A 27686-nucleotide genomic window follows, 5' to 3' on the forward strand; every position below is an offset into this window, starting at 1 on the left:
CTCTATCTATGGGAAGCGAAAGGGCGAAAAAGATTATTAGGGAAAGAATCGCAGATATCGACCGCCAAAACACCTTAACTCGTCTTCCCTCAACGTACAGACAACTGTATGAGCACCGCCCAAACCAACCAGCTATCTATCTAAAGACGTTAGAAAACCCGAGACACCGATGGGCCTTTACTAGGGCTCATTTTAATGCATTACCCTCGGCGTTACTAACTAGTAGATATCTTCGGATCCCAATAGAACAGAGGCTATGTCCTTGCGATCTCAAGGAAATCGAATCTATTAGCCACGTTCTCCTATACTGCACTCTGTATCGAGATTTGAGGAAGGAGTTAATCAAACCCCTGTTAAAAAATCTACCAGGCCGTTCAATTGAAATGCTGACTAGATACTTAATTGAGGACACCAACCCAGAGCGAACTATGACTGTAGCTAAATTTTGCTATCATGCGGCAAGACTGAGACGCGTCATGACATCAACTGACAACAGCGATAAAGCCGTCCACCAAGCCATAGCAGATAATACTTAAATGGAATTATCTCCCATTAAATTTTAGCTTAATTTTAATCTAACATGGGATCTGAAATAGTATTGTTAAAAGACGATATTTAAGAAATATTTATATTATGTACTATTATGTACTAAGCTATGGTTTTCCCAGTAGTAATGTACGGAAGTGAGAGCTGGACCATCAAGAAGGCTGATCGCCGAAGAATTGATGCTTTTGAATTATGGTGCTGGAGGAGACTCTTGAGAGTCCCAAGGACTGCAAAAAGATCAAACTTATCCATTCTCAAAGAAATCAGCCCTGAGTGCTCACTAGAAGGACAGATCCTGAAGTTGAGGCTCCAGTACTTTGGCCACCTCATGAGAAGAGAAGACTCCCTAGAAAAGACCCTTATGTTGGGAAAGATGGAGGGCACAAGGAGAAGGGCACGACAGAGGATGAGATGGTTGGACAGTGTTCTCGAAGCTACTAACATGAGTTTGGCCAAACTGCGGGAGGCAGTGGAGGATAGGCATGCCTGGCGTGCTCTGGTCCATGGGGTCACGAAGAGTCGAACACGACTGAACGACTGAACAACAACAACAACACTATCGTTTTATTTTCTCTTTTGCTGGTCTATGACCGTAATAAAGTTTTTTTATTTTTGTTATTCTCCATGCCTACAAGGTTCTCAAGGCAGCCATAAATTTGAGGCTTTTCAGCTCAAAAGGGGAAAGAGAAAGTAAATAAAAGGCTTGCTCATCAAATTAGAAGTGGTTTGTAAACCAGCTACTGGACTGATAGGGAATTTAGTATGGAGGGGGAACCCTAAAAATTAATGATTGTAATTTATCTTCTCTGCTATTGTTCTCATAGATGCGTCCCGCCTCTTTCTTCCTCATCTCATCATCCTCCGTCTGGAACGCACGCCCAAAGTGATCTTGGCACCCCACACAAATTCTGCTGATAATGAAAACTGAAATTCCTTTATCCTGTGGGATGTTTAATGGCAGCTCTGAGAAGCGACTTAGCTGGTGGTTGTGATTAATTCCTTTATTTATTTATTTATTTATTTATTTCTCTTCTTCTTCTTCTTTTCCCCCAAATATGCTATGCAAAAGAACAAGGAATAAACAAGAACGAAGTAATCTCGGTGCATTATAAACGTACCATGAACACAAAGTACATGCAAACATACTCACGGTCTCTCTCAAGCCGTTGGGAAGGATCTAAACTTATTTAGACCTTGATTAAACCACCACTTCCAGAAATGAATAAAGGGCAGCCAACTTGACTAAAAAAAAAATTCTCCGCTTCTTTCTACTTTCTCTTACAGCCACAAATCCAGAGTTTTAGGGCATTTCTGCGTGTTTCCACACTTTGCGTGCCTCTTTAATAAAGGAAACAAACTTTTCAGCTGTTAAAAGATTTCAGGGGACATTCGGGCTACTTTTATTTATTCAACTACCTATAGAGCAGGGGTCACCAACCTAAGGCCCATGGGCCAGAAGCGGCCCGCGGAGGTCGTTTGACCAGCCCACGAGCCGCCCCCCCAACCGAGCCACCCACTTGCACGCGCAAAACCAGCGCAGTGTGGCGCAGGGACTCACTTCCGAGGCGCCGGAAATCGCGGGTGCGATCCAGCCCAGGCAAGATAAACCTTGCCGACCCCTGCTATAGAGGCTTAAAAAAAAAAAACAGAGCAGCATTCCCTGGCATGTCGAGAACAACACAATCCAGCATCAAAAAATGAGGGGGCGGCATTCAGCGTGTGATAAAGGGTTTCTTCTCTTCAGTCCTTGCTAAATTCGTGAGGTGAAGGGACCCAGTTTAGGCAGCTGACAAAAATGCACAGGCAATTATGAAGCTGTCATGGTCCAAGAAACAGATCCCCTACCCAAGGAGGGGGAGATGGTCTTGAGTCAGAAGATGGGAGCACAGGAATCTGCCTTATACTGAGTCAGACAATTTGGTCCATCCAGCTCAGCCCTGTCTCAGCTTACTGCCACCAGCCCTCTCTCCCTGCCCTGCCTGGAGATGCCAGGGGCTGAAGCAAAGATTGTCTGCATATCCCCTGCAGGTGTACAAAATGCCTGGGCAAGAAGGCATACTCTTGGGGCAGGATGTAGCTCAGAGGCAGAACACCTGCCTTGCAAGCAGAAGGTCCCAATTTCAATCCCCGTCATCTCCATATAGGGCTGGGAGAGACATCTACCTGAAACCCTGGAGAGCTGCTGCCAGTCAGTGTAGACGATATTGAGCTCGATGGAGCAATGGCCAGACTCATTATAAGGCAACATCCTGTATTCTTGCATTCCTGTGTTCTCGAACCCTCCAAGTCTCCCTATTTTCCAGGGACAGTCCTGGATTTACGGAAGCCATCCCGGTTTCTGATTTGATCCTGGAATGTCCTGCTTTTCATTAAAGGTAAAGGGACCCCTGACCGTTAGGTCCAGTCACGGACGACTCTGGGGTTGCTGTTATGTATTGAAGTTCTCACCCTAGGCCACTAGGGGTGTGTGTATATAGTTCATTCTGCTGCAGTTTTCACTCAGGTCAGCATATGCAAAAGAGGGATTGTAAAGGGACGTTCAGGGATTGGTTAACTGTGGAAAGTTGTTACTGTTGCGTTGTAGCTGAGTTCTATATAAGCAGGCTGCTGAGGCCTTCAGGCCACTTCTGTTCCAGCCTGAGAATAAACAAGAGCTGTTTTGGAAATCACTGTGTCGTCTGCTGTGTCTGCCCACAACTTAACAGTTGCGGTGCTCATCTCGCTTTACTGGCCGAGGGAGCCGGCATACAGCTTCCGGGTCATGTGGCCAGCAGGACTAAGCCGCTTCTGGCAAACCAGAGCAGCGCACGGAAATGGAGTGGTACCTATTTATCTACTTGCACTTTGACGTGCTTTCGAACTGCTAGGTTGGCAGGAGCAGGGACCGAGCAACGGGAGCTCACCCCGTTGCGGGGATTCGAACCGCCGACCTTCTGATCGGCAAGCCCTAGGCTCTGTGGTTTAGACCACAGCGCCACCCACATCCCTCCTTGCTTTTCCTTAGGACGTCCCTATTTTCATCAGAGAAATGTTGGAGGGCATGGATGTTGTGTCAGTTCCAGTTTCCACCAGCAACAATCGACTAACCAGGCGCCCTTTAGCAAAGCCCCTCTCCCCTCTCGCAGCCTCCCTTGCCAACGGAAAAGGCCAATGTTTCCAAAATTGCACCTGTGCCCCATGTAGTCAGGCATGCAGCGGTGCTGCAGCAACCTCCATCGCACTGTAAATGAGTCCCTGGAGTCAGCAGGAGATTAATCACTTGTATTATCTCTTAACTTCTTTTCTGGCACAACTTAAACACAGCAAAAACAGAGGGAGGGAAGATCCAGTCTGCATCTGACACCATCTGAGGCTGGCTTAGGGGTGACAGCTGTGCTTTCCAGCAACTGGGGTACACCATCCTAGTGACCTGTCCTTTTCTGCTGAAGATCAAACTGGGGCTACGAGTCCCAAGATCTCCAGCGGGAAATGGTGTTATTTCTGCCAGTTTCCACTGGGAAGAAGCAAAGCTAGAAGCACTCAATGTTTCTGAGTCGAGTTGACAGAAACCTACTTGCAACGAATTATTTTCTCCCAATTTCTGTTTTCCTGCGAAATCCCTAATCGCAACACACAATCCAAAAAACAAATTCCTTCCCCTACACCCCACCACCAGCACCCCTATTTCCCCTTGAATGCACCCAAAAGTAGACCTCTAGATCCTGCCAAACCATGCCAAGACCTCCGGTGCCATTTTGCTCCACCGCTTAAATTGGAAATTGCATTCCCTAGTTGCAGAAGAATATATATGTACCCACATCAGTTGAGAAGGCTGGCTCTGCTACAGAAAACCAAGGTAGCCATTTCTCTATACTCTGTAGGGAACAGAGGCCTGATTCTGATAATGCATAAGGCATTTTTCCAAATGACACATGATGCCGCTAACTCCCATCCCCAGTGGTGGAGAGTAATAAATAAAACAACTTACATCTACTTCTGTGTAACTGTATACCCAAAATCTGCCTTAGGCAGGATGTTTTAGCCTGTCTAATGGTAGGGCCGGCCCTGACTAGGTTAATTTTCAGTGGATTATGCTGCTAATTCCCATATATAAAAACAAAGCTTGGATACCTAGCTATATTCCTGCATGTCTCCCGTGCCAGGAGGGTCTCGGTAAAACCGGCATCTGGGAATTTACCTCATCAAATACTCCTACGGCCTAATTATGATAACCAATTCCAGTCCGCAATGTTTCACACAGCTCGGTTGTCAAGGAGACTTTTATTTCCAAGCTGCAAGTTCTCCTTCTCGCTCTCAACAGAAGCAAAGAGACTTAGGCAGGATATGAAATTCTTGCTGAATCCTCAGCAGCAGAACAAAGGCAACTGGAGCCATCATCTTGGACCACTAGGAAAAGCCCAAGGTTGTAATTTAATCTGGTCCACAGTCATTTATATGCATTAGGAGTCATAAATGAATTCTAAGATGGAACCAGTGATGCAGTAATGTCATTGCAATGGTGGGGTTTTTTTTAAGGCTATAAATATTTCACATAGGTAGGCAGTCCTGATAAAACAGATCTTTTTCTTCCAGAGGTTAAAAACACACACACCAGAATATAGCAGCAGATTTGCCCCTGTCCTCTGCTTTTTTGCAGACCAACCCAATTCAGATAACCCCAAAAGAAAGCTAAAAGGTGGATGGGGATGCCCTGCAGAAAGCAGTATTATTATCATTTTTAATCTATAGATTTGTTTGTGTATGTCTATATAAATATTACTGGCCCATTTTTCATTGCACAGCAATTTCAGAGCAGGTTACAACCAAAACAGTTTCAAATTCACAATACGATGACTTTAAAAACCAGGTGAGTTACATGCAGCCAACTAAAAACATCAATACTGGCATCAGATTTCCCTAAAAAGTCTGGGCAAATAAAATAAAATAAGATAAAATAAAAAGCCCTGCTGGATCCATCCAAAGAGTCATATGTGGTCACAACCATCCTGTTCTCACAGCCGTCACCCAGATGCCTCCAATGGAAAGCCCTCATAGAGGACCCGGAGCATGACAAAATTCTGCCCTTCGGCAACTCCCACCTAGTGGCTTAGCGTGGGTTGCCAGTGCCCAGGGCTACGCAGGGGAGGGGGGCAGGCAGACTACACATGCGCACCCAACTGCCTAACAGTAACCATGTCACACAGGAGGTCACAGCCACAGAGATAAGAAAAGAAGAGGTGTTGCGTTGTCTGGAGAGCTCACTTCCTAGTTCACATGGGGAAGCTGTTTTCAACGGAACCCGGCAGCAGAAAGCGCACAGCTGTATTGAGGCAGCACCGGGTGTTGGAATATTGTGCCCCTAAACATTTCAGAAAAGCAATGACAAACCTAGACAGCATCTTAAAAAGCAGAGACATCACCTTGCTGACAAAGGTCCGTATAGTTAAAGCTATGGTTTCCCCAGTAGTAATGTATGGAAGTGAGAGCTGGACCACAAAGAAGGCAGATCGCCAAAGAATTGATGCTTTGAATTATGTTGCTGGAGGAGACTCTTGAGAGTCCCATGGACTGCAAGAAGATCAAACCTATCCATTCTGAAGGAAATCAGCCCTGAGTGCTGACTGGAAGGACAGATACTGAAGCTGAGGTTCCAATACTTTGGCCACCTCATGAGAAGAGAAGACTCCCTGGAAAAGACCCTGATGCTGGGAAAGATGGAGGGCACAAGGAGAAGGGGACGACAGAGGATGGGATGGTTGGACAGTGTTCTCGAAGCTACCAACATGAGTCTGACCAAACTGCAGGAGGCAGTGGAAGACAGGAGTGCCTGGCATGCTCTGGTCCATGGGGTCATGAAGAGTCGGACACGACTAAACAACTAAACAACAAAAACAATCCATTTCAAGCCCAGGGCAACCACCGCCGTGTCTCCCCCACCCCCGCTACGCCACTGCTCTCACCAAATGGTAGCGAGAGGCATAGTGCCCAGGGCTGCCATACATCCGGGATTTCCCACCTTTTGTGTCTGGATTTTTGCTTTTTGAAATATGGCACAACCCTAATAGTGCCTCTCTGACAGTGGAAGCAGAATATTGCCGTTGTGGCTAGTAACTAGGTCAAAAGAGCTTTCAGACAGTAAGAGCTGCTCAACAGTGGAGTGGACTCCCTCGGCAGGTGATGGATTCTCCTTCCTTCAAGGTTTTTAAGCATCGGTTGGATGGCCATCTGTCATGGATGTTTTAGCCGAGGTTCCTGCATTGCAGGGGGTCGGACCACATGACCCTCAGGGTCCTTTCCAACTTTACGATTCTATGGTTTTAATGTTTTATTGCTCCGTTCAACTATGGCCCCCAAACTGGTTAGCTGAGAGCGCTGGATGAGCACTGCAGAGCTCTGGTTCAAGGCCTCCATCCTCCAACTAGACATTTAGGGTCACCTGTGCCTACAAGCGGCACTGCACTATTTTAATTTGCGTTTTCCACACCTCTGAGAGCTGGAATGCAAGTTTGTTGAGAGAGCAGTTATTTTCTTTCTGAATTAAAACTGAAAGCAAACTTCACTCCCCCCAAAAAAATGGTTTGCTTCCAGGGTGCACAACAGTGAGAATCACTAACCCACCCTGTATTTTAAATTGATTAAATTTAAATTTATTTTAAATTGATTGTTTTTATGTTTTTGCTGTGATTTGAATTAGTGTTAGCCGCCCTGAGCCCAGTTTTTGGCTGGGAAGGGCGGGGTATAAATAAAAAATATTATTATTATTATTATTATTATTATTATTATTATTATTTCTGCACCAGCCACAGAGCTGGGAGTGCCTGCTGAATGGAAGGAGGCAAACCCAGAGTGCTCATACAGAGATGCGCTGGGAAGCCTCCTCTGAGAGCAGGTGATTCTTGCTGCCATCTCTGAACCAGCATGGGTGGAATACTCCCCTCACAGCCAATGCAGTAATGGAGCAAAATAACTTGTCCACGGCAGAGCCTAACTGGAGGGAAACAAGGCCAGAGAAGCAAATCATACTGGGGCACAGCAGGCAAACTCTTCTCCAGGCAGGTACTATGAGAACAGAAAGGCTGAAGGAGAGCAATGTTGTGGTTAAAGGGCAGGACTGGTGACACCATAGATGTGGAATACTATGATTATTTTGGTGCTAGCCTGACCACCGTGGAAGAGCAGCACGATATAAACACAAATGTAATTATCAATGTAATTACGGTGTTGCCATGATACAGCTCCAGCTGACAACTCCTTCTCCAGCTCACAACTGTCATCACTGAAGCCACCAAAGGGAGAGGAAGCAGCAGCCCATTCCGTTGTGCTTAGATACAGCTACATGCTCTTTTCAATTACCAAGAACGGCTGTCTGCGTTTGCTTTCTTCCTCTTCCCTCCCCTCTCTTTTCCTTTTGTGCCATGACCTTTTAGAGTCTGAGCCGGAAGGGCTATCTCTTATTCCCAATCTCTGCAAGCCTTTTCCAACTGTACAGTGGGATAGAAATGCTTCTAGGCAATCACTTAATTTGTTCAGCACCGCAAAGAGATTAAGGGTGTCCTTTTCGCAAGCCAGTTGGTGAGCTTATTCCCTAACTTCTGCACCTGCCCATTGTTCTGCAAGTCGTTCATTCATCCTTGCATCACTATCTTCGGCCACAGCATGCTTCCCAACAGGGACAATGATGCTCTTCCGCATTCCCAGGAGCCGCAAATTCTACTTCTGGAGCACTCAATCGGAAGACTCGTTTCTGCTGTGCTGAGTTAATTTAATCCCTCTCCCCAAGAAAGAGGAGAGGCAAGGAAAATTCATCTTCAATTAAAACTCCATTTAATTTGTTGCGAGGAAGTCAGAGAATGAAAAGAAATGGAGCTGCCCCCACCAGGCTGATATTAGCACATCCCTGGCCGTGCCAGACTTCTGCCGGCTACTGCAAAGTGACAAAATGTGAAAGAGCTTGGGTGGGTTTGTGGTGCCCTCTGGATCTTGCTGGACTCCAGCTCCCATCATCTTTTGGGCCACACCGGCTGCGGGGGGCTGATGGGAGTTGGAGTTCCACAAGATACAGAGGTCGGGGAAAGTTGACATAAGCCTAAGATATATTGAAATGGCATGAGTTTGGCCAAACTGCGGGAGGCAGTGGAGGATAGGGGTGCCTGGCGTGCTCTGGTCCATGGGGTCACGAAGAGTCGGACACGACTGAACAACAAAAATATTGAAAAAAGAAAGAACAGGTTACGCCAAGACTGTAATTTGGCTATAACATTTACGCCCTTGCCATTTACTGCTAAACTTTCTGACAGCAAGAGCTTCTCCTTCATCAGGGGAAGTTTTCAAGCAGAGGATGGATGAACCATCTGTCACAGGTTTGGCTGAGATTCCTGCATTTCAGGGGGTTGAACTAGACAGGGGCGTAACTAGCTGCTCTGGCACCCGGAGCAGCGGGGGCGGGGCGAGCCACCCATGGGGGCGCCACGGCGATCTGTGCACGGGGGTGGGGCGATCCGCGCACGTGGGTGCCGCACAGGGGTGCCGCAGTGATCCACGTACATGGGATCGGCAATCCGCACATGGGGGCACTGCAGCCATCCACCCAGGGGGGTGGCGTGGTGAGCTGGCCACGGAGTCCGCCTGGCAGACACAAGCCCCACGCTGCCATTGAGGGTGGCGCAGGGCCCCGAGCCACCGCGTCACTCCCAGGATAGACGAGTGGCTCGGGCGTGCTGCAGGCCAGGCCCCACGGTAAGTGTCGCCCCCCCCGCAGTGTGCCATTTTGTCACCCTCTCAGGGATGACACCTCACCCTTGTGGTCTCTTTCAACTCTAGAATTCTATGATTTTATTATCCTGGCATGGAGCATATCCAGCCCTACTTATTTTAGACAAGGCAGGGGCCTAAAGTACTTTTTTATAGATATAATTCTTATCAGGTTTTTCTAAATAAATAAATAAATAAATTTTGTTTCTGCCGCCCCGCCTCCCTGGCCAGGGCTGGGCTCAGGGTGGCTAACACCAAATATGAATTACAATAAAATGTAAGAAAGAAAGGAAAAAGGGGGGGGGAAACCTTCTCTCGGTCCCGACACCCTCACGGGTACTCTTGGTGGGGATGGAGGAGAAGGGCCTTCTTGGTGGCTGCTCCCAGACTTTGGAATTTCCTCCCTAGAGAATCTAGAATGGCTCTCTCCTTGTCCTTCTGCCATCAGATGAATACCTTGTTCCAACTGGCTTTGGGGAACTGAATGAAAGAACTGGTTCCGTGCTGTTTTTGTTGTAAATATTTTTAGGTTTTAAAACAGATTTTATATATGTATATAGTTTTAATTCTATTGATGTCTAATGGTTTTTAATGAATGTTTTCCCCCCCTATGTTTTTAACAATTCTTGTTTTTATCTGTAAGCCTCCTTGAGTCCCATCAGGGGAAAATGCAGGGTAAACAACAACAACAACAACAACAACAACAACAACAACAACAACAACAACAACAACCTTCTCAGACCTTTCCCCACTTGCCCACACATGAACTTGTTCATTTATGCAAATTGTTCATTATTATTCAAAACAAAGTAGCTGAAACTTGCCTCTCCAGATTTGCCCAAGGGAACGAACAATCACAAGACCTGGTTTGGGGGTGGCGGAGAGAGATAACATTAATTGAAGCAATTCCTAAACTACATTGCAATCTGTGCAAACAATATTTTGGCAAAGGCTTTTCGCACTGCACTGAAATGCATCTGCTCACCAGATCAATCGCATTAGTCTGGATTCTTCCTTATTCCCAAAAGGAATGGAGAATCTGGTCAGCACTCTAAGCAAGCAAGCTTGAAGGGGAGGGAGATTTGACCCTGAACTGCCTGCAAACACTCCTCCTAAGTACTAAAGCAGGCATCGCCAAACTCGGCCCTCCAGATGTTTTGGGACTACAATTCCCATCATCCCTGACCATTGGTCCTGTTAGCTAGGGATGATGGGAGTTGTAGTCCCAAAACATCTGGAGGGCCGAGTTTCACGATGCCTGTACTAAAACAAAAAGGTACACTTGTTTAAAACTGGTCAGGGGGCTATTTCCATGAGGTCCCGGTTCATGCCAACATAGAATTATTGCAAGATTTCCTCCAGAAACAGCAGCAGCAGCAGCAACACACGATTCCACACTGCGCTGTCATTCCCAAAACAGCAATTCAAAATGTGTGGCAGCGACATTGTGAGATCCAGCCCAGAAGTAAAACAGAACATTCACAGAACGGTACACCCTGCAAGTAAAATTCTAGGCATGTACTCTCGGCAGATTTCCATGGGAAGAGAGAAAACTACAAGTCGGGCTATCTCACACCACATCGCTCAAGATTTAATGAGGTAGAATTTCCTGTTCGCTGCCAAGATGCATGCTTTTTTAAACGAAGAAAACCCTGGTCAGCCAAATTAGTGTCTTGGCACTTTGACAAACGTCAACCGAAGCAACGTTCTGCTGGCCATCACACATTGTAAGTCCATGCTGCAAAGCGATCACCCACGCCACATGGCAGACTAGTGGTCATCAATGGCTTGCCACACTGATTCAGCCAGCAGGGGAAGCCACTACCGCAAAACTCAGCACTTTCCAGTGGCCTCATTCAGTCCACATCTTCGGTGGCAAGTTCTCGGGTGCCGGGAAATCGAGGGATTGGCCTCCATGTGGAAACCAGCCCTGCCTCCGATCTTCCTGCAGAGATGCTCGTGTCCCTTTTGAGAGTCCAAGATGACTCTGGGCAGCATCAATAGGAGTATAGCGTCTAGATCAAGGGAGGTAATAGTACCACTATATTCTGCTCTGGTCAGACCTCACCTGGAATACTGTGTCCAGTTCTGGGCACCACAGTTCAAGAAGGATACTGACAAGCTGGAACGTGTCCAGAGGAGGGCAACCAAAATGGTCATAGGCCTGGAAACAATTCCTTATGAGGAACGGCTTAGGGAGCTGGGTATGTTTAGCCTGGAGAAGAGAAGGTTAAGGGGTGATATGATAGCCATGTTGAAATATATCAAAGGATGTCATCTAGAGGAGGGAGAAAGGTTGTTTTCTGCTGCTCCAGAGAAGCGGACACGGGGCAATGGATTCAAACTACAAGAAAGAAGATTCCACCTAAACATTAGGAAGAACTTCCTGACAGTAAGAGCTGTTGGACAGTGGAATTTGCTACCAAGGAGTGTGGTGGAGTCTCCTTCCTTGGAGGTCTTTAAGCAGAGGCTTGGCAGCCATCTGTCAGGAATGCTTTGATGGTGTTTCCTGCTTGGCAGGGGGTTGGACTGGATGGCCCTTGTGGTCTCTTCCAACTCTATGATTCTATGATTCTATGACAGGTGCCCATCAATCACATTAAGCTGCCTTGAAGGCAACGTGAACGCTGTACAGTAACAGACTGTACTCTGCAATTCCCTGCATGAAGCTGCCGGCTCGTGGCATCAATCCACACTCCTCCTTCTTTCCTTACGGGCTGCCAGCATGCTGAGCTAGAGGCAATTCCTACAGGCCAACGTTTTTCGTTAGACCAGCAGCTCTCCGATGTAAGGGATAGGCATTAAGAACCCGCCTGCACATTACACGGCTCCCGTGGCAATCTGCCCAGCTCTGCTGATCTTCAGACAAGGAAGGACGGAGAGGTTTGCAAGGGCTGCCTTAGAATTATTATCTTTGCTGTCGTGGGATGGTGGAAGCCATTACAGGTTTGGACTCACCACAGCGGTTTCTTGCTAGAAGCAGGCGAAAGAAGAGTTATCAGCTGCCCAGACACTCTCCTTCCTGTTATCTCTGAACCACGGGAAAAATCAACTGCAGAATATAACAACAGGAAAGGCGATAGGACTGGTTGGACACAGAGGAATGGTGGGGAAAACTAGGTGTAAACTGTTTAAATTATTATTTGGATTTGATATCCCGCTTTATCACTACCCGAAGGAGTCTCCAAGCGGCTCACATTCTCCTTTCCCTTCCTCCCCCACAACAAACACTCTGTGAGGTGAGTGGGGCTGAGAGACTTCAGAGAAGTGTGACTAGCCCAAGGTCACCCAGCAGCTGCATGTGGAGGAGCGGAGACGCGAACCCGGTTCACCAGATTACAAGTCTACCACTCTTAACCACTACACCACACCGGCATGAGACAGGTTTTGCAGGAACAACCTGATGTAAAGACAGCGGTTTGCGACACACATCCTTTCGAAACATGGCCATATTGTCCACACACACATACGCACACAACTGATCAGTTAATACCCTTGGAACAGGAAAGTCTGGATAAGAAATCAGGAAAACGCAAATCACTCAAAGACAGGAAGCTTGAAGGATGGGTAGATGCCAGGCAGATGGAGCCAGCAGGTGTCTCCCCGAAGTGCTGCCAGCCTCGTTCCTAGAAGATGCAGCCCTTGGATGCTTTTGGGGGCTCAGCTTTTGTCAGAGGAGAAGAAGGGAAATCTAATGAGACCTGACATTTTGCTGAGAACCACACGCCTTAAGAGCACAGCGGGGTGAACCAGCTCTGTCCAAAGGAGCTGGCCAAGTTTAACTGAAATGCAACATCAGCACATCTCCAAAAACAGCATCTTTGAGCGGCGACAAAGAAGGCAGGGAAATGCAATTAGGATAGCGGTTGTTTTTTTCTTCTGATGAGTGATGGATGAGACCTTCTCAAAATTATGCAGTGTGCAAAAGCAGCTCTTTTTTCATGGTTTGGTTATCTATTTCAACTGCTTCCTCTCTAGGAAGAGGGGTCACCTTACCTGTCAAATAGCAACTGAGAGCGGCGGCGCAGTTTTATTTGGGGTGCTGCGTAGTCCCCTCTCGCACATTGAAGGCCTACTCCTAATCTCACCAGCAATTAAATTGTTTTTAACACAGCATTCAGCCCAGGCTTCCTCAACCTCGGCCCTCCAGATGTTTTGAGACTACAATTCCCACCCTCCCTGACCACTGGTCTTCCTAGCTAGGGATCATGGCAGTTGTAGGCCAAAAACACCTGGAGGGCCGAGGTTGAAGAAGCCTGATCTAGCCCCATCTGGACTGTATAGTTCAAGCAATATCATGACACTTTAGACAGTCGTGTCTACTCTCCAAGAATCCTGGGAATCCTATTTATTATTTATTACCATATTTTTATATTGCTCCTTGTCTGAGGATCACAGGGCGCTTTGCAATAGGAAAACCCCCAAAATACGTGTTGTGTATTGGTTCAAGGGTTATAATATCTGTATTACTATTGTCTGTATTCACATTAGGGGAAAGTAACTGCCTTCCTGTTCCAGAAGGAACTTCTACTATTGGTTCATTCAAGTTGCTGCATTTGGATCCTCAGTCTTATTGGTTCCCACCAAAAGGCAGCTTTGTGATTGCTTGAGATTGTTCCCTCCAAAATGTATCCTTTCTAGCCAGTCTTTCTGTCCCTATAAATGTAGCACCCCTCTCCTCAGTTCCCCAGTGTTGTTTGCCTGAATAAAGAGTGTTACATGAAGAAGCTGTCTCCTGCCTGCTATGTCAGAGCTGAAATCACTTGCTGAATCACGATCCCCACATTACAACAATACGTAACATGGTAACAAACAAAACTACATCCCCAATTGTGTTCTGCCGAGTTCCAGCTGAAAAAAGTAACCCTGCAGTGGGTCTACCCCAGAGTAAAACCTAGTTGACTACCTCCCTACATTTCCAAGAAACACAGTTTGATAGTACTGGGTAAGTGAAGAGAGACTGATGTTTTAAAATTTTGGCTTGCTAAGCAGCAGAAAATCAAAAAGTCTCTCCTTCTCTTGAAATACAAGACTGGGAGCTTGTGCTCTGTTATCCAAGTCACCTTATGTGCCACTTTATTTATGATAGTAATTTACTCCAAACAGGCAGAGGAGCGGAGGAAACTTCCAAGAGAGACAGTTATCAGCAAAATCTTTTCTCCTGGTCTCATGTCCCAGGGTAATTCTTTATTGCAGTTGCCAAACACAGTGTTTGAATTGTGCTTCGTCAGCTGTGCAGTTATGATTTTGTCACTTTTCAGTTCTGGGCAAAGTTATAATGCTAAAAGACCCGGGAGGGGGGGGGGGACCCAGCAAGAATAAAAAGTGGAGCATGAATAAAAAGAGATGCTGGCCTTTGGCCTCTAGAAAAGAGACTGGCCAGTTCACACCAGAAAGCCGGAATGGCGTAGTGGTTAATGTGTTGGACTAGGACCTGGGAGACCAGGGTTCGAATCACCACTCAGCCATGAAACTCACTGGGTGACTTGAGAGACAATCACTGCCTCTCATCCCAACCTACCTCACAGGTTTGTTATGCGGATTAAATGAGGAAGGAGAAACCTATGTATACCACCTTGAGCTACTTGGAAGAAGGGACGTGGGTGGCGCTGTGGTCTAAACCATTGAGCCTCTTGAGCTTGCCGATCGGAAGGTCGGCGGTTCGAATCCCTGCGACGGAGTGAGCTCCCATTGCTCTGTCCCAGCTCCCGCAACCTAGCAGTTCGAAAGCACGTCAAAGTGCAAGTAAATAGGTACCGCTGTGGCGGGAAGGTAAACGGCGTTTCTGTGTGCTCTGGCTTCCGTCACGGTGTTTTGTTGTGCCAGAAACGGTTTAGTCATGCTGGCCACATGACCCGGAAAGCTGTCTGTGGACAAACGCCGGCTCCCTTGGCCTGAAAGCCAGATGAGCGCTGCAACCCCATAGTCGCCTTTGACTGGACTTAACCGTCCAGGGGTCCTTGGAAGAAAAGGTGGGATATTAATGCAATTAATAATAATAGTAATAATACTATTATTAGAGCATTCACACATGTGATGGTTGCAACCTCACATGCCAAAGCATAGCTAAGCAATGGAACTTGCTTCTGCGAGAGTCTGTGATGACTGCCAACTCGGATGTCTTCAAAGAGTGTTGTGTTCTGCATTCACTGCCGGGGTCAGCATGCCTCTGAATACAATGTTAGTAACTCAGAGATATAAGCATATATATATATATAAGCACATAACCATTAAGAAACAGACGTAGAAATAAGCCAACGTATGTGCAAACTGTCCCTGGATCAAGTGACTTTTCTTCTTTAAGCTCTCAACATTCTTAACCTACCTCAAGGTTGTCATCTGAACTAATAATAATAATAATAATAATAATAACAATAACAATAATAATAATAATTTATTATTTGTACCCTGCCCATCTGGCTGGGTCTCCCCAGCCACTCTAGCCAGATGTTTAACTGAGAATCAATCACAGCAGTGGCGTAGCAAGCCCAGGTGGTACCCGGTGCGGAATTGTTTTTGTCACACACACACCCCCACGCAGCAAACCCCGTGAGCAAGCCGCGAAGTGAGGGGGTGACACTCTGGGCGCCTCTCCCCCCCCCCCCCCGCTGCCAGCTTCGCAAACCAGCTCGCCGCTCTTCCTCTGGGGGCAGATAGCACCCATCGCCCCCACCTTGCTACGCCACTGAATCACAGTCAGTCCATGCTTTGAAAAAATAAATTTTAGAGCCCTCTTGCCCCCAAAATGGCAACTAGACATTCCATTCTGGTGACTGTAACCTTGGTTTAATGATCCATATATAGTGCCTAGCTTATAAAGCTGAGTTTCTGAAACTGCTATGGGCATCTGATTGGTCACTGGGGTACTGGATTAAATGGGCCTTTGGCTTGAGTACTGGATTAAATGGGCCTTTGGCTTGATCCAGCAAGACTTTTATTGTGTTGTTATACATCTAAATAATAAATATCAAAGTGAACAGCATACTTGGTTCTTAAGAATTATAACCCTCTCCAAAACAGGCAACAAACCTACTTCCTCATTAACCAAGTTCCCTATCAACATCATCTTATCCAAACTGTACATCATTTCACTTGTCCTAACGCAGCCCACCATCGATACCTTCTCCATCCAGAAAAGTGTTGCTCAAAGTTCTCCCGAAAAGTTGTGATTACCAGCAATCCCTTCTGCCCAAAAAAATAAAAATAAAAAATGAAAACGCATCCTTGCACAAGTGACATTCCCCTTCAGAACTGCCAATGCTGACACAAAGGTCCAAAAAGAAATAGCAGATTCATCAGGACTAGCGACTTAACTCCTGGCACCATCTCCAGATGCATAATTCCATTAGCCAATAGATGCTCCGGGGCCAAAAAGTCAGCTCTGCTTCTTGTTGCTCCAAAAAAAAACATTAAAAAATTACAATATAAATAAATAAATAAATAAAAAGCATAATGTTTGCCTACTGAATGTTCTATCAATCTAACAGCATCAATGCATCTTTGCAAAAGCTATGTATTACATCTCATGTCAGGATGAGCCAAGATCTGATAGTGGAGAGACGGCCAAAGCTTTCCGCCGTTCCGATAGCCCCTGCCAAAATATTTGCATTGTTGCTGGAAATCTTAGCATGATCCGGAGGGTATCAAGAAGGCAGGAAGGAAGGTCCTTTGTCGCTGTCATCTGAAAATTCCCTATCCTTACACACAAGTCGTATAATTGTATATCCCAGAACTAACAGAGCTAACAGAAATGGCTGGTGTTTTGTTTTGTTTTTTGCTAGGGCTATACCAATTATTTGCCCGTTTTGATTTTGGAGGTGAACTTTCCCAGTTTACAAGGATGTTCATTCTTTTTCACATCTCTTCTCTGCAAATTTTCCCAATCCGACTTGCACTTTTGATGTAAGTTCTCCTACACACACACACACACACACACACACTGTGTTCACAGCTTCTTTCTACTTCAAAAAGCAATCCCAGCCAACCAGGAGTCACATAGTGAAAAAGATGTCATCCCAACACTGAGAGAACCAATCACATTTGGCCATGTGGTGACATCATCAATGGCAAACAACGCTTCCTGAACTGACCACGTGGCAATCAGGAATGTGCAAGCAACCGAGGGCTACGTTTTTTTTTTGTCCTTTTCACAACAATCACTGAAAAATCACCAAAGGGAGGGGCTTTCAAATGCTGATGAAAATGTTAGTAAATCCCCTCTTTATTTTTGCATTTATTTATTTGTTGAAATTGTATTCCACCTTTTCCTCCAAAGAGCTCATAGTACCATCCTTGTTCTCCCCATCCTCATTTTATCCTCACAACAACCCTGTGAGGTGGGCTAAGATGAGATTTGAGTGTCTGGGCCCAAGGTCAGTGAACTTCATGGCCAAGTGGGGATTGGAACCCTGGTTTCCCAGGTTTAAGTCCAACACTCTAACCATTACACTAAACTGCCTCTCCCTGCCCCCCCCCATAGTGTAGGACAACCATTATCTCTCCCATCAAGGGTGATGGTTAAGTGGATCTTCATGGTGAGCCTTTGAACAGATGCGAAGGACTGGTGTGAAATGTGATTTTAAAGGGAACTCCATGGAGCTGTCATAACTCATCAACTAGCCCAGGGTGAGGTCGTAGGATTAAAGTTTGCCCGTGATAATTACAGACCAAGCATCCTTTTTACTACTGGTCTATGTCAGGTTGCTATCATGAATCAGCGATCTAGGTCACTGTCTCTCGTCACACGCAGCAATTTCGAAAAGCAGTCCATCGCCTGCTGATTACTTGGCGAAGTTCAAATGCTGTCCAATATTTCAGCAAAACACATCTTTCTTGATTTAAGCATGATGTCGGCAGGGATCAGAATTCTTGCCCTCTTCTCTGCTGGAGTCTGTGTTTTCTTATCCTCTCCTTAGTTTTGACACCCATTCAAATATCTGAATCTGCAGGTGCTTCGTGAGGATTAAGGCCTATTTAGAATTACAGATCCATCATTTTAATAGAGGGCAAAGAGGTGTGCATCTGTTCAAGTTTGAAGGTTTGTTGGTTTACACTACCTGCTGGCATCAAAAGGGTTCGTTCTGGGGGTGGTAGCCAAGTTTTTCTCAGAGTAAACCAGTGTTAGAAACTCAGATATATAAGCTACAGCAGGTGCCAAATGGCTCCTTAAACCAGGGGTTCAGTCGCCCAAAAGAAAAACCTAGCTGCCATTTTTGGCCCAGATGGCTCTGATGTCTTATTTTTCAATATGACTTTTTGGTGGCCGACAGCCAAGTGCAAAATGTGCCTGGCAAATTTTGAACACTAGAATAAACCCGCCCAAATTAAAGAACCCAAGCTAGCAATGTTCAATGAGTCTACTCTAAGTAGGAGTAGCATTGGAACCTAATACAATCTGCAAGAACTCTGCTGAAATCACAGGAAGATATCTTGCACCTTCATGCCAGAAATATCTACTCCAGTCTTCCCAAACCTGATGACCTCCATATGTTTCAGACTAAAACTCTCATCAACTCCAGCCAGCGTGCTTGGCTAGTCGACTCTGACTCGCAGCATCTTGTGAAGCCTTTCAAAACATGAGTAAAGCGGTCCCTCGGGTTACGTACTTAGAATCATAGAATCATAGAGTTGGAAGAGACCACAAGGGCCATCCAGTCCAACCCCCTGCCAAGCAGGAAACACCATCAAAGCATTCCTGACAGATGGCTGTCAAGCCTCCGCTTAAAGACCTCCAAAGAAGGAGACTCCACCACACTCCTTGGCAGCAAACTCCACTGTCAAACAGCTCTCACTGCCCGGAAGTTCTTCCTAATGTTTAGGTGGAATCTTCTTTCTTGTAGTTTGAATCCATTGCCCCATGTCCGCTTCTCTGGAGCAGCAGAATACAACCTTTCACCCTCCTCTATATGACATCCTTTTATATATTTGAACATGGCTCTCAGATCACCCCTTAACCTTCTCTTCTCCAGGCTAAACATACCCAGCTCCCTAAGCCGTTCCTCATAAGGCATCATTTCCAGGCCTTTGACCATTTTGGTTGCCCTCCTCTGGACACGTTCCAGCTTGTCAGTAACCAGTTATTACTTAATTGGTTCCGGGTCGCTGTACGTAACCCGAAAAGTACGTAACCTGAACAATTCAGTTTGCGCATGGGCAAACTGGAAAAAAAACCCGGAAAAACGCTTCTGCGCATGCACAGACAGCGAAAACACTTCTGCGCATGCGCAAATCGCATGCACTTCGAATTGCTTCCAGGTTAACGGAGTTCGTAACCCGAAAAGTACGCAACCCGAAGCGTGCGTAACCCGAGGTACGACTGTATTAATGATATTGCCTGAGGCCACTGTAGAAACAGACCGCAGGTGGCCAACCAGGAGCAGAATGTTGACTACCTCGCAGGGGTGTAAGCGCTGGGAAAACAGGAGCAGGTTGTAAGGCAGCTTTCATGACCCAAGTCTTTTGCTAGCCCAGCTATACAGACATTGGAATTATTCTAAGGCCATCGATCAGATGTTGGCAAGGCCCACTGCATGTGAGCATTTTAGGCCACTGGCAAGTGGAAGCTGGCCCTCCCTCAACAACAACCTAGCAGGGAGGAAAAGAGAGACAGAGAGACAAGTTGGTGGGCCCCCAAGAGATTACTCTCCAAGGGAATGTGGCCCTCGAGAAAAGCGGGGAAAGGCTGCTGGCCCCTTAAATAAATGTAATGTTCAACACTACCAGAAATACATTGAAGCTGGTAAGCACAACGTTTTGCAATGCGAGGCCGTATTACTCACTTCCAGTCAAGAGAGGTTTGCAAGACAGGGCCATATTTGACTCACAACAATCCAACGGAGCCAACAAAATTCTCAGAAACATGAGCAAACCCACCACTATGTCACCACTCCTCTTCCTTGTGTCCAAGTTCGATTTAATAAAGGAATGTGCCGCTGACCAGATGTATGTTGCCTGGAGTCGATTAAACCAGCACTCAATTATCTGCACGGAATAGACTTTGTATGGAGCCCCTTCTCTCCCTCCCCTATGATGAGCCGTGATCTCATATAGGTGACTAAGCAATGGTTTGTTTTTTCTTTACAAATCAAGTTGGTTGTTATTGTTTTCCCTCTAGGGCCATGGTTACCAATGTGGGGCACACACCCCACAAGGGGGGCAATTTGATTTTTAAGGGGGGCAATTCACGAATGAGTTATTAACATTGAATGGCCTTTTGGGCTTCCTCCATGTGAATAGGAGTTCACTTTTTGAATAATAAGAATTATATGTCAAGGGGCAGTGAGAGATTTCACTTTCTTGGGTTCCATGATCATTGCAGATGGTGACAGCAGTCACGAAATTAGAAGACGCCTGCTTCTTGGGAGAAAACCTAGACAGCATCTTAAAAAGCTGAGACATCACCTTGCCGACAAAGGTCCTATGGTTTTCTCAGTAGTGATGTACGGAAGTGAGAGCTGGACCATAAAGAAGGCTGATCGCCGAAGAATTGATGCTTTTGCATTATGGTGCTGGAGGAGACTCTTAAGAGTCCCATGGACTGCAAGAAGATCAAACCTATCCATTCTTAAAGAAATCAGCCCGGAGTGCTCACTAGAAGGAAAGATCCTGAAGTTGAGGCTCCAGTACTTTGGCCACCTCATGAGAAGAGAAGACTCCCTGGAAAACAGCCTGATGTTGGGAAAGATGGAGGGCACAAGGAGAAGGGGACGACAGAGGATGAGATGGTTGGACAGTGTTCTCGAAGCGACTGGCATGAGTTTGGCCAAACTGCGGGTGGCAGTGAAAGATAGGCGTGCCTGGCGTGCTCTGGTCCATAGGGTCACGAAGAGTCAGACACAACTGAACGACTGAACAACAAGAACAACAACAACAACAACATGTCAAGGGGGGGGCATCAGGGTTTTAGAGATGCTTAGGTGAGGCATGGGCAAAAAAAAATGTTGGGAACCACTGCTCTAGGGCTATTGATGTTCCTTAATAATAATAATAATAATAATAATAATAATAATAATAATAATAATTTATTTTGTTTATATGCCACCCATCTGACTGGGTTGCCCCAGCCACTCTGGGCGCCTCCCAACAAAATATTAAAAACACAGTAAAACATCAACCAATAAAAACTTCCCTCAACAGGGCTGCCTTCAGATGTCTTTGAAAAGTCGAATAGTTGTATCTGTTTGACATCTGATGGGAGGGCGTTCCACAGGGAGGGTGCCCCTGCCAGGAAGGACCTCTACCTGGTTTCCTGTAACCTCACTTCTCGCAGTGAGGGAACCACCAGAGGTGCCTTGGAGGAGGACCTCAGTGTCTGGACAGAACGATGGGGGTGGAGACGCTCCTCCAGGTATACAAGGCCAAAACCAGTAAGGGCTTTAAAGGTCAGCAACAACCCTTTTAATTGTGCTCGGAAACGTACCAGGAGCCAGTGCAGATCCTTTTGGACCGGGGTTATATGGTCCCGGCAGCAGCTCACAGCTGCCGCATTCTGTATTAACTGTAGTTTCAGAGTCACCTTCAAAGGTAGCCCCAAAGGTAGAGTGCATTGCGGTAGTCCAAGTGGAAGATAACCAGAGCATGCACCACCCTGGCGAGACAGTCCGTGGGCAGGTAGGGTTTCAGATGGTGTACCAGATGGAGCTGGTAGACAGCTGCCCTGGACACAAAATTGACCTGTGCCTCCATGGACAGGTTCATTGATTTCATCACGACTCTTCTTGGTGTCCAAGTTCAATTTAATAAAGCAATGTACCAACCAGATAAAGTGTGCTCCCACGACCCAAAGTTTAGGGATCCCTGAACCAGATACTCTACTGTGATCTGCACCCTTTTGCCATTGGTTCAAGATCTTAGTTAAAACCTACCACGGACGGCCCAGGTGCAACAGAGCTGAGAAGCCATCTCCATGCCTAACGCTCCACTATGGCAGCCCTTAAATTTCAGGATGGCGTTCTTGCTCCATTCACTATCTACGCACCAAGTTAGGACTGCAAGAGCGTGCAGAGAAGTTTGTTTGATGGTGACTGGGCCTCTCAGCAGTGCGACCTTCCCGCAGAGACTCCCCAAAGCCCAAATGTGACACCAAATGCTAGTGTGCAAAAATGAAGTAACTGCGTGGAATATTCTTTACTGGACTGTCCCACTTTGGACTGCAGGTTGGGGAATTAGAACCACAGAATTGTAGAGTTGGAAGGGACCTCAAGGGTCATGTAGTCCAACCCCCTGCAACGCAGGAATTTCAGCTAAAGCATCCATGACAGATGGCCTTCCAACCTCTGCTTAAAAACCTCCAAGGAAGGAGAGTCCACCACCTCCTAAGGGTCAAACAGCTCTTACCATCAGAAAGTTTTCCCTGGTGTTTAAAGCTCTTTCTCAGAAACATGAATATTCCAGTTTCCTCAAGAGTGGGGAACCTATGACCCTCCTGATGTTGCTGAACTACAACTCCCATCAGCCCCTGCAAGCATGTCCAATGGGCAGGAGTGATGGGGGTTGCAGTTTAGCAACACCTAGAGAGTCAAAGGTCCCCCACTCCTCATCTGGAAAAACCTCAGCTTCTGCATTCTTGCTCTTTCTGGTTCTTAGGTACCATAAAATCACAAGGGCCCTGGAAATGTATACAACCCACCCTCTTTTTTCCATAGTTTAAAGCTTGAATATATGCAAGTTTTGAACATAAATGCATATAGAACCTAATCTTGTTCTGAATTTCTCCGCTACCACCAGCACTTTTTTCCACACCAACCGTTGAAAGGAAAAGCACCACCTTCTAAAAATTTGTAAATAGTACCTACAACTCTTCCCACCCTAACCAAGAACAATGATATTTCGGAGTGGGGGGGGGAGGAGAATGTTCAAAGCCTTGGTGAGTAATTCCATTTCATCAGGTTTTCAATGCCATTTAAATAAAAAGATTTCCCACCACCACCACCACCAAAAAAGTGACCACACACCGACAGAACACATCTCGTATTATCTCCAGGTTTTAATAACAGGCCAGAAAAGAGTTCCGTGGGTCCGTGGGAATGAAAAATGAAAGCAGCTCTGGCCAAAATAAAAAATAAAAACCTTTCCATTTCAGCAAGCATTCAGATGGCAGTGCTATTGCATGTTGCCTTTAAGTCCAATGAACATAAAGGGGTTCGTTTCTGTGTGAACATGCATAGGACTGAATTGTTAGCCATTTTCACCTGTCCCCATACGAGACACCCATTGATGTTGGTTCACACCCGACCAAGTACAAAGCTTGCTTACACCTGTCAATATCGTTAGAACGGAACGACGGCTGTGCCGCACGTAAATGAGTGGCAATTTTATTAAGTGCATTGCAAAAATCAAATTATAGAAAAAGATGGACAGGGGATACAAATGAAAATGCAATGATTAATCAAGCGTAGATTAATCAAGCAACCTATGCTTGATTAATCATTGCATTTTCATTTGTATCCCCTGTCCATCTTTTTCTATAATTTGATTATATATATATATATATATATATATATATATATATATATAAAATGAAACGCACACACGCTTCTTGCAGCTGAGCAATTATATCCATGCAGCACTGGTGTGTCAACATCTGCCTTTTGTCCCTGAATTTCTCCTCTGCTCCTGATGAGAAAGCATCCCAGCTCCAATTTGCATCCCTTTCTAGAGCCATCTCTCCGGTATCTCCAACATCAACAGTGCAAGGAGAGGAAGCAGGCAACCAAGACGTCTTAGCTGTTCAGTCTTGCACTTCGAGCATCAGATGGAAACACAGGAGCTGGATCCACAGAGGCGCTTCTAATCTAAAAGCAGGCAGGGGAGTGGGAGAAATGAAGGGAATGATGAGAGAGAAAGCCATGGGGGGTGGGGGTGAGATAGCTGGGTCTGTGTACCATTCAGTCCAAGGCATTGCTACGGTGAGACGACTACGCCAAGGCCGGAGCAAAGCAGCGAGCAATTCTGCTCCACAGATCTAATCTGAGCCAATACGGAATGGCATCTGCTGTACACACAGACAGTCAACACACAAGTCCTTGCTCCTTTGCACATGGGACCAAAGGATGGAGCATTTGCTCCACACTAAAATTGGGGAGAAAAAGACATTGTGCTCCAGCAGGCATAATCTTGGGCAAAAAAGGGGACTGGGGTTAAATCCCATGCAGCTGCCTAGGCCCAACCAGTTGTATAAAAGCTCCCCATCAGAAGGGAATTAGTTTCCCCATCTGTACATTGGGGCTAGTGGCAAGGATGAGAATGGAGACGAGCCTGGCAGAGGCTGGGCAGCATCATCCTAAGAATCCCAAAATGCTGTCTCAACGGTAACTTTGATTTACTGCATGAAGCCCTTGGGGAGACAGTACACGGCAGGTCATCCCCCCCCCCTGCAATTATTCCTCCAATTGTTTGCAAAGAAAGTAACATGACCGATAGCAGGTAGCTGTCATTTTGCTGGGAGTGGCGTGGAGGGGAGATGAAGACACAAGCAAACAGGCTCTGAAATGAACATATTTATCCACTAGAGCAGGCCAACCACCCTGCCAGAGGCAGCTACTAGACATGTCTTTTTCAGAGAGATATACAAAAACAGGGAAAGTTGGCGGTGCCCAATCCTGGGATCTTGCCTTTGAGATGATGGAGCTTGGTCCTGAATAACCCCCAAAAAAACCTAACTGCAATCCAATCTTGCGCTCCCCTGAGCCTACTGATGCGAGAGGTCTGCCACCACAACATACAGTAGCAATGAGTTCCACAGGCAACTGATGCATTGTATGAAACACTATTCCCTTTCGTTGTGTTTCTTCAGATATGCCGCTGACCACTTTCAGTGGATAGCTCCCTCTGGTTTGTTTGGGTTTTCTTTGTTTTGTTTTGTTTCGTTTTGTTTTTAGATTAGTGAGAGGGTGAGTCATTTTTCCCCCCTACCCTTCCGTCTCTTCCTCCCCACCACCCCCCTTCCCGGTTGTTGCTACATCTCTCACCTTTTTTTCTGTTTTTACCCAATGATGGATCGATGGCTAAGCAAAGCTTAATGGACACGTGTCTCTCTTCCTCCCCCCCCCCCCAGCAAACCAGCCTGGCGCCAGAATCGAGGCCCCAAACTAACTGGTTTTTGGGTTTTGTGTTGTTGTTTTTAAGAGAAGCAAATTGGAGAGTAACCCCACTGCACAAACTGACATACAGCAGGGGAAAGTGGCACACATCGGTGCACGGGAAGAGATGGAAAACAGGTAGCAGCGCCTTGCCTATTCATCTCTTTGCAGCTTGCAGATAGCACTTCCGTCCAAATGCATCCAAGAGAAATAGGTAGGGTGGATGGGAGAGAGAGAGAGACCGGGCTATGGTGGGCGATCTTCAAGGATGGACGGCAAAAGGGTAGGTAGTTAGGCAGATATTTACAACGGGAGATCTCCCGACTAGGTGCCTAGGCGGACTGAACGATAGACGGAAGGAATGGCACAGCGAAGGATGCAGAAGAGGAAGAGCCCAGATCTGGGAGGGAGGGAGGGATGCTGCTGTAGAAAAAAGGGTTGGAAACGCTGCAAGGAAGGGAGAAAGAAATAAATGGAGGTGGATGGAGAAGGGGAAATTGGCTGGGAGGAAGGAATCCTAGATGGAGGGGACCGTGGCTGGAGGGGGCTAAGGGGCAGGATTGGAAGGAGGAGAGTTTTCAAAGGGTTATCGATTAAAGGGGTGCGGGCGCCTTTCGGCTTGCCAGAAGAGATGTAGAGGCAGCCAGTCTCTGAAGGGGAGATGGAATGGAGAGAGGGTCCTATCGTGGCTGGAGCTGTGGTGGGTCTTAAGGCGGCCCCCACCCCACCCCACCACCACCACTCCCCAGTTTAGACCACCGTCCATCACCACCACCGCGTCCGTCGGCTCCCTTTACTCACACGTAAGCGTGGTAGATGAACGCCCAGCCCCGGGGCCTCTCGAGCACGTTGTAGAGGAAATTCTGGAGCTTGCGGTAGAAGGCGTTCCTCTTGGGCGGCTTGCCGGAGACGGCCGAGCGGGGCTTGCTGAGGATGGAGCCGCGCTTGCTGCCGCCCTCGGGGCCCGCGATGAGCAGCGCGCCGTCGCGGGTGGAGTCCGGCGCGCCGGGATCGAGACCCACGAAGCCCACCTTCAGCTTCTTCTCGCCCGACGCGCTCGGGTACACGCCTCCGTTGCGCGATTTCTGCACCATCCTGCTTTGGTGGTGGGGGTGGGGGTGCGATGGGGCGGCGATCGGGGGAGGATGGGGAGTGGGGGGGGGTCTCAGAGGGGCTGCGAGGGGGGAGCAGGAGGAAGATGAAGAGGGCGGAGGGGCTGCCCCGGGCCGGAGGGGGGCCGCGGCATGGCGGGGGTTGCGGGGAGCTGTCGGCGAGGAAGAGGCGCGGAGGAGGGAGGAGGAAGAGCGGGCGCTGCGGCGGAGGATGCCGCAGCTTCCCCGCGCTGGCGAAGGAGCCGGAGGAGCGGAGGGGAGGGAGGCGGCGGCGGGTGGCCGGGAGGGGGAGCGGCGTGGAGGAAAAGCGAGAAGGAGCTTCTGCAATCTGTGCAGCCCACTCTCCGCCTGCTTTTGGCGCAGCTCCGCCCCGACGCCGGCGGTGCCTCCCCGCGCCCCCTCCCTTAACCCTTCCTGCGCCTCTCTCGGGCTGCTGGCAGCCTTAGCAACGGCGCTGGCGGAGGGGGGGAAATCACACCATCAAAATATTCTATTCAAATACACCGCCAATATTTGAATAAAATGTTGGGGGACCCAGGTAAGGCTCTCCCCGCATGATCGATCAAAGCAGGCGTCCATGCACACCATCTGAATGGCAATGCCAATCAACTTGCGGGGCTGGCTGGCTCCCTCAAATATTTTATTTTGGCGAGGCAAAGGAGCCATAGCATATCAGCCAACTTCTAGGGGCCGAGGTCTCTTGCCCCCCTCCAATAAAGCTTCCGCCCCCCATTGATGGGCATTTCCATTCAAATGATATATGTACGCCACGTCATGTGATCAGCTTTTCAGGGCAGGGCTTACCTGGTTCCCCCTCCCCCCAATATTTGATTCAAGTTGGCACCCCTGGACCTCGGCCCCTAAGTGTTGGTTCCTATGCACAGAATAATAGAATTGTAGCTTTGGAAGGGACCCTAGGGTCATCTAGTCCAACCCCCTGCAATGCAGGAATCTTTTGCCCAGCGTGGGACTCAAACCCACGACCCTGAGATTAAGAGCCTCATGCTCTCCCAACTGAGATCCCAGTGGTCCCTTCCAACTCTACAATTTTATGAACACAAAGCACAATCCTCCAACGACTTTATTCAAAGGAACCAGTACCTGGGTTCTGTTCTCACTGCATGCAGAACTGACACTTGAACTCAGGTCGCAAGGCAGAAACATGCTTAGAGAAAGGCACACTTGGAAAATCCACACCGTGATCAACTCCTGCCAGGAA

At 47.3% G+C, this 27686-nt stretch overlaps 1 protein-coding gene across 4 annotated transcripts in view; it reads right to left on the reverse strand.

Annotated features, from left to right (window-relative positions):
* KCNQ2 (potassium voltage-gated channel subfamily Q member 2) overlaps positions 1–26479 on the reverse strand; it is a 124877-nt gene extending 98398 nt beyond the window's left edge. For all 4 annotated transcript variants that reach the window (XM_033153730.1, XM_033153729.1, XM_033153728.1 and 1 more), the window contains exon 1: positions 26157–26479. In XM_033153730.1, the coding sequence (XP_033009621.1) occupies positions 26157–26449 (293 nt within the window). In that variant the 5' untranslated portion in view covers positions 26450–26479. The remainder of the gene's footprint in view (positions 1–26156) is intronic.
* Between the last annotated feature and the right edge of the window lie 1207 nt (positions 26480–27686).

The sequence above is a fragment of the Lacerta agilis genome, chromosome 6, assembly GCF_009819535.1.
Source record: "Lacerta agilis isolate rLacAgi1 chromosome 6, rLacAgi1.pri, whole genome shotgun sequence".
NCBI lineage: Eukaryota > Metazoa > Chordata > Lepidosauria > Squamata > Lacertidae > Lacerta > Lacerta agilis.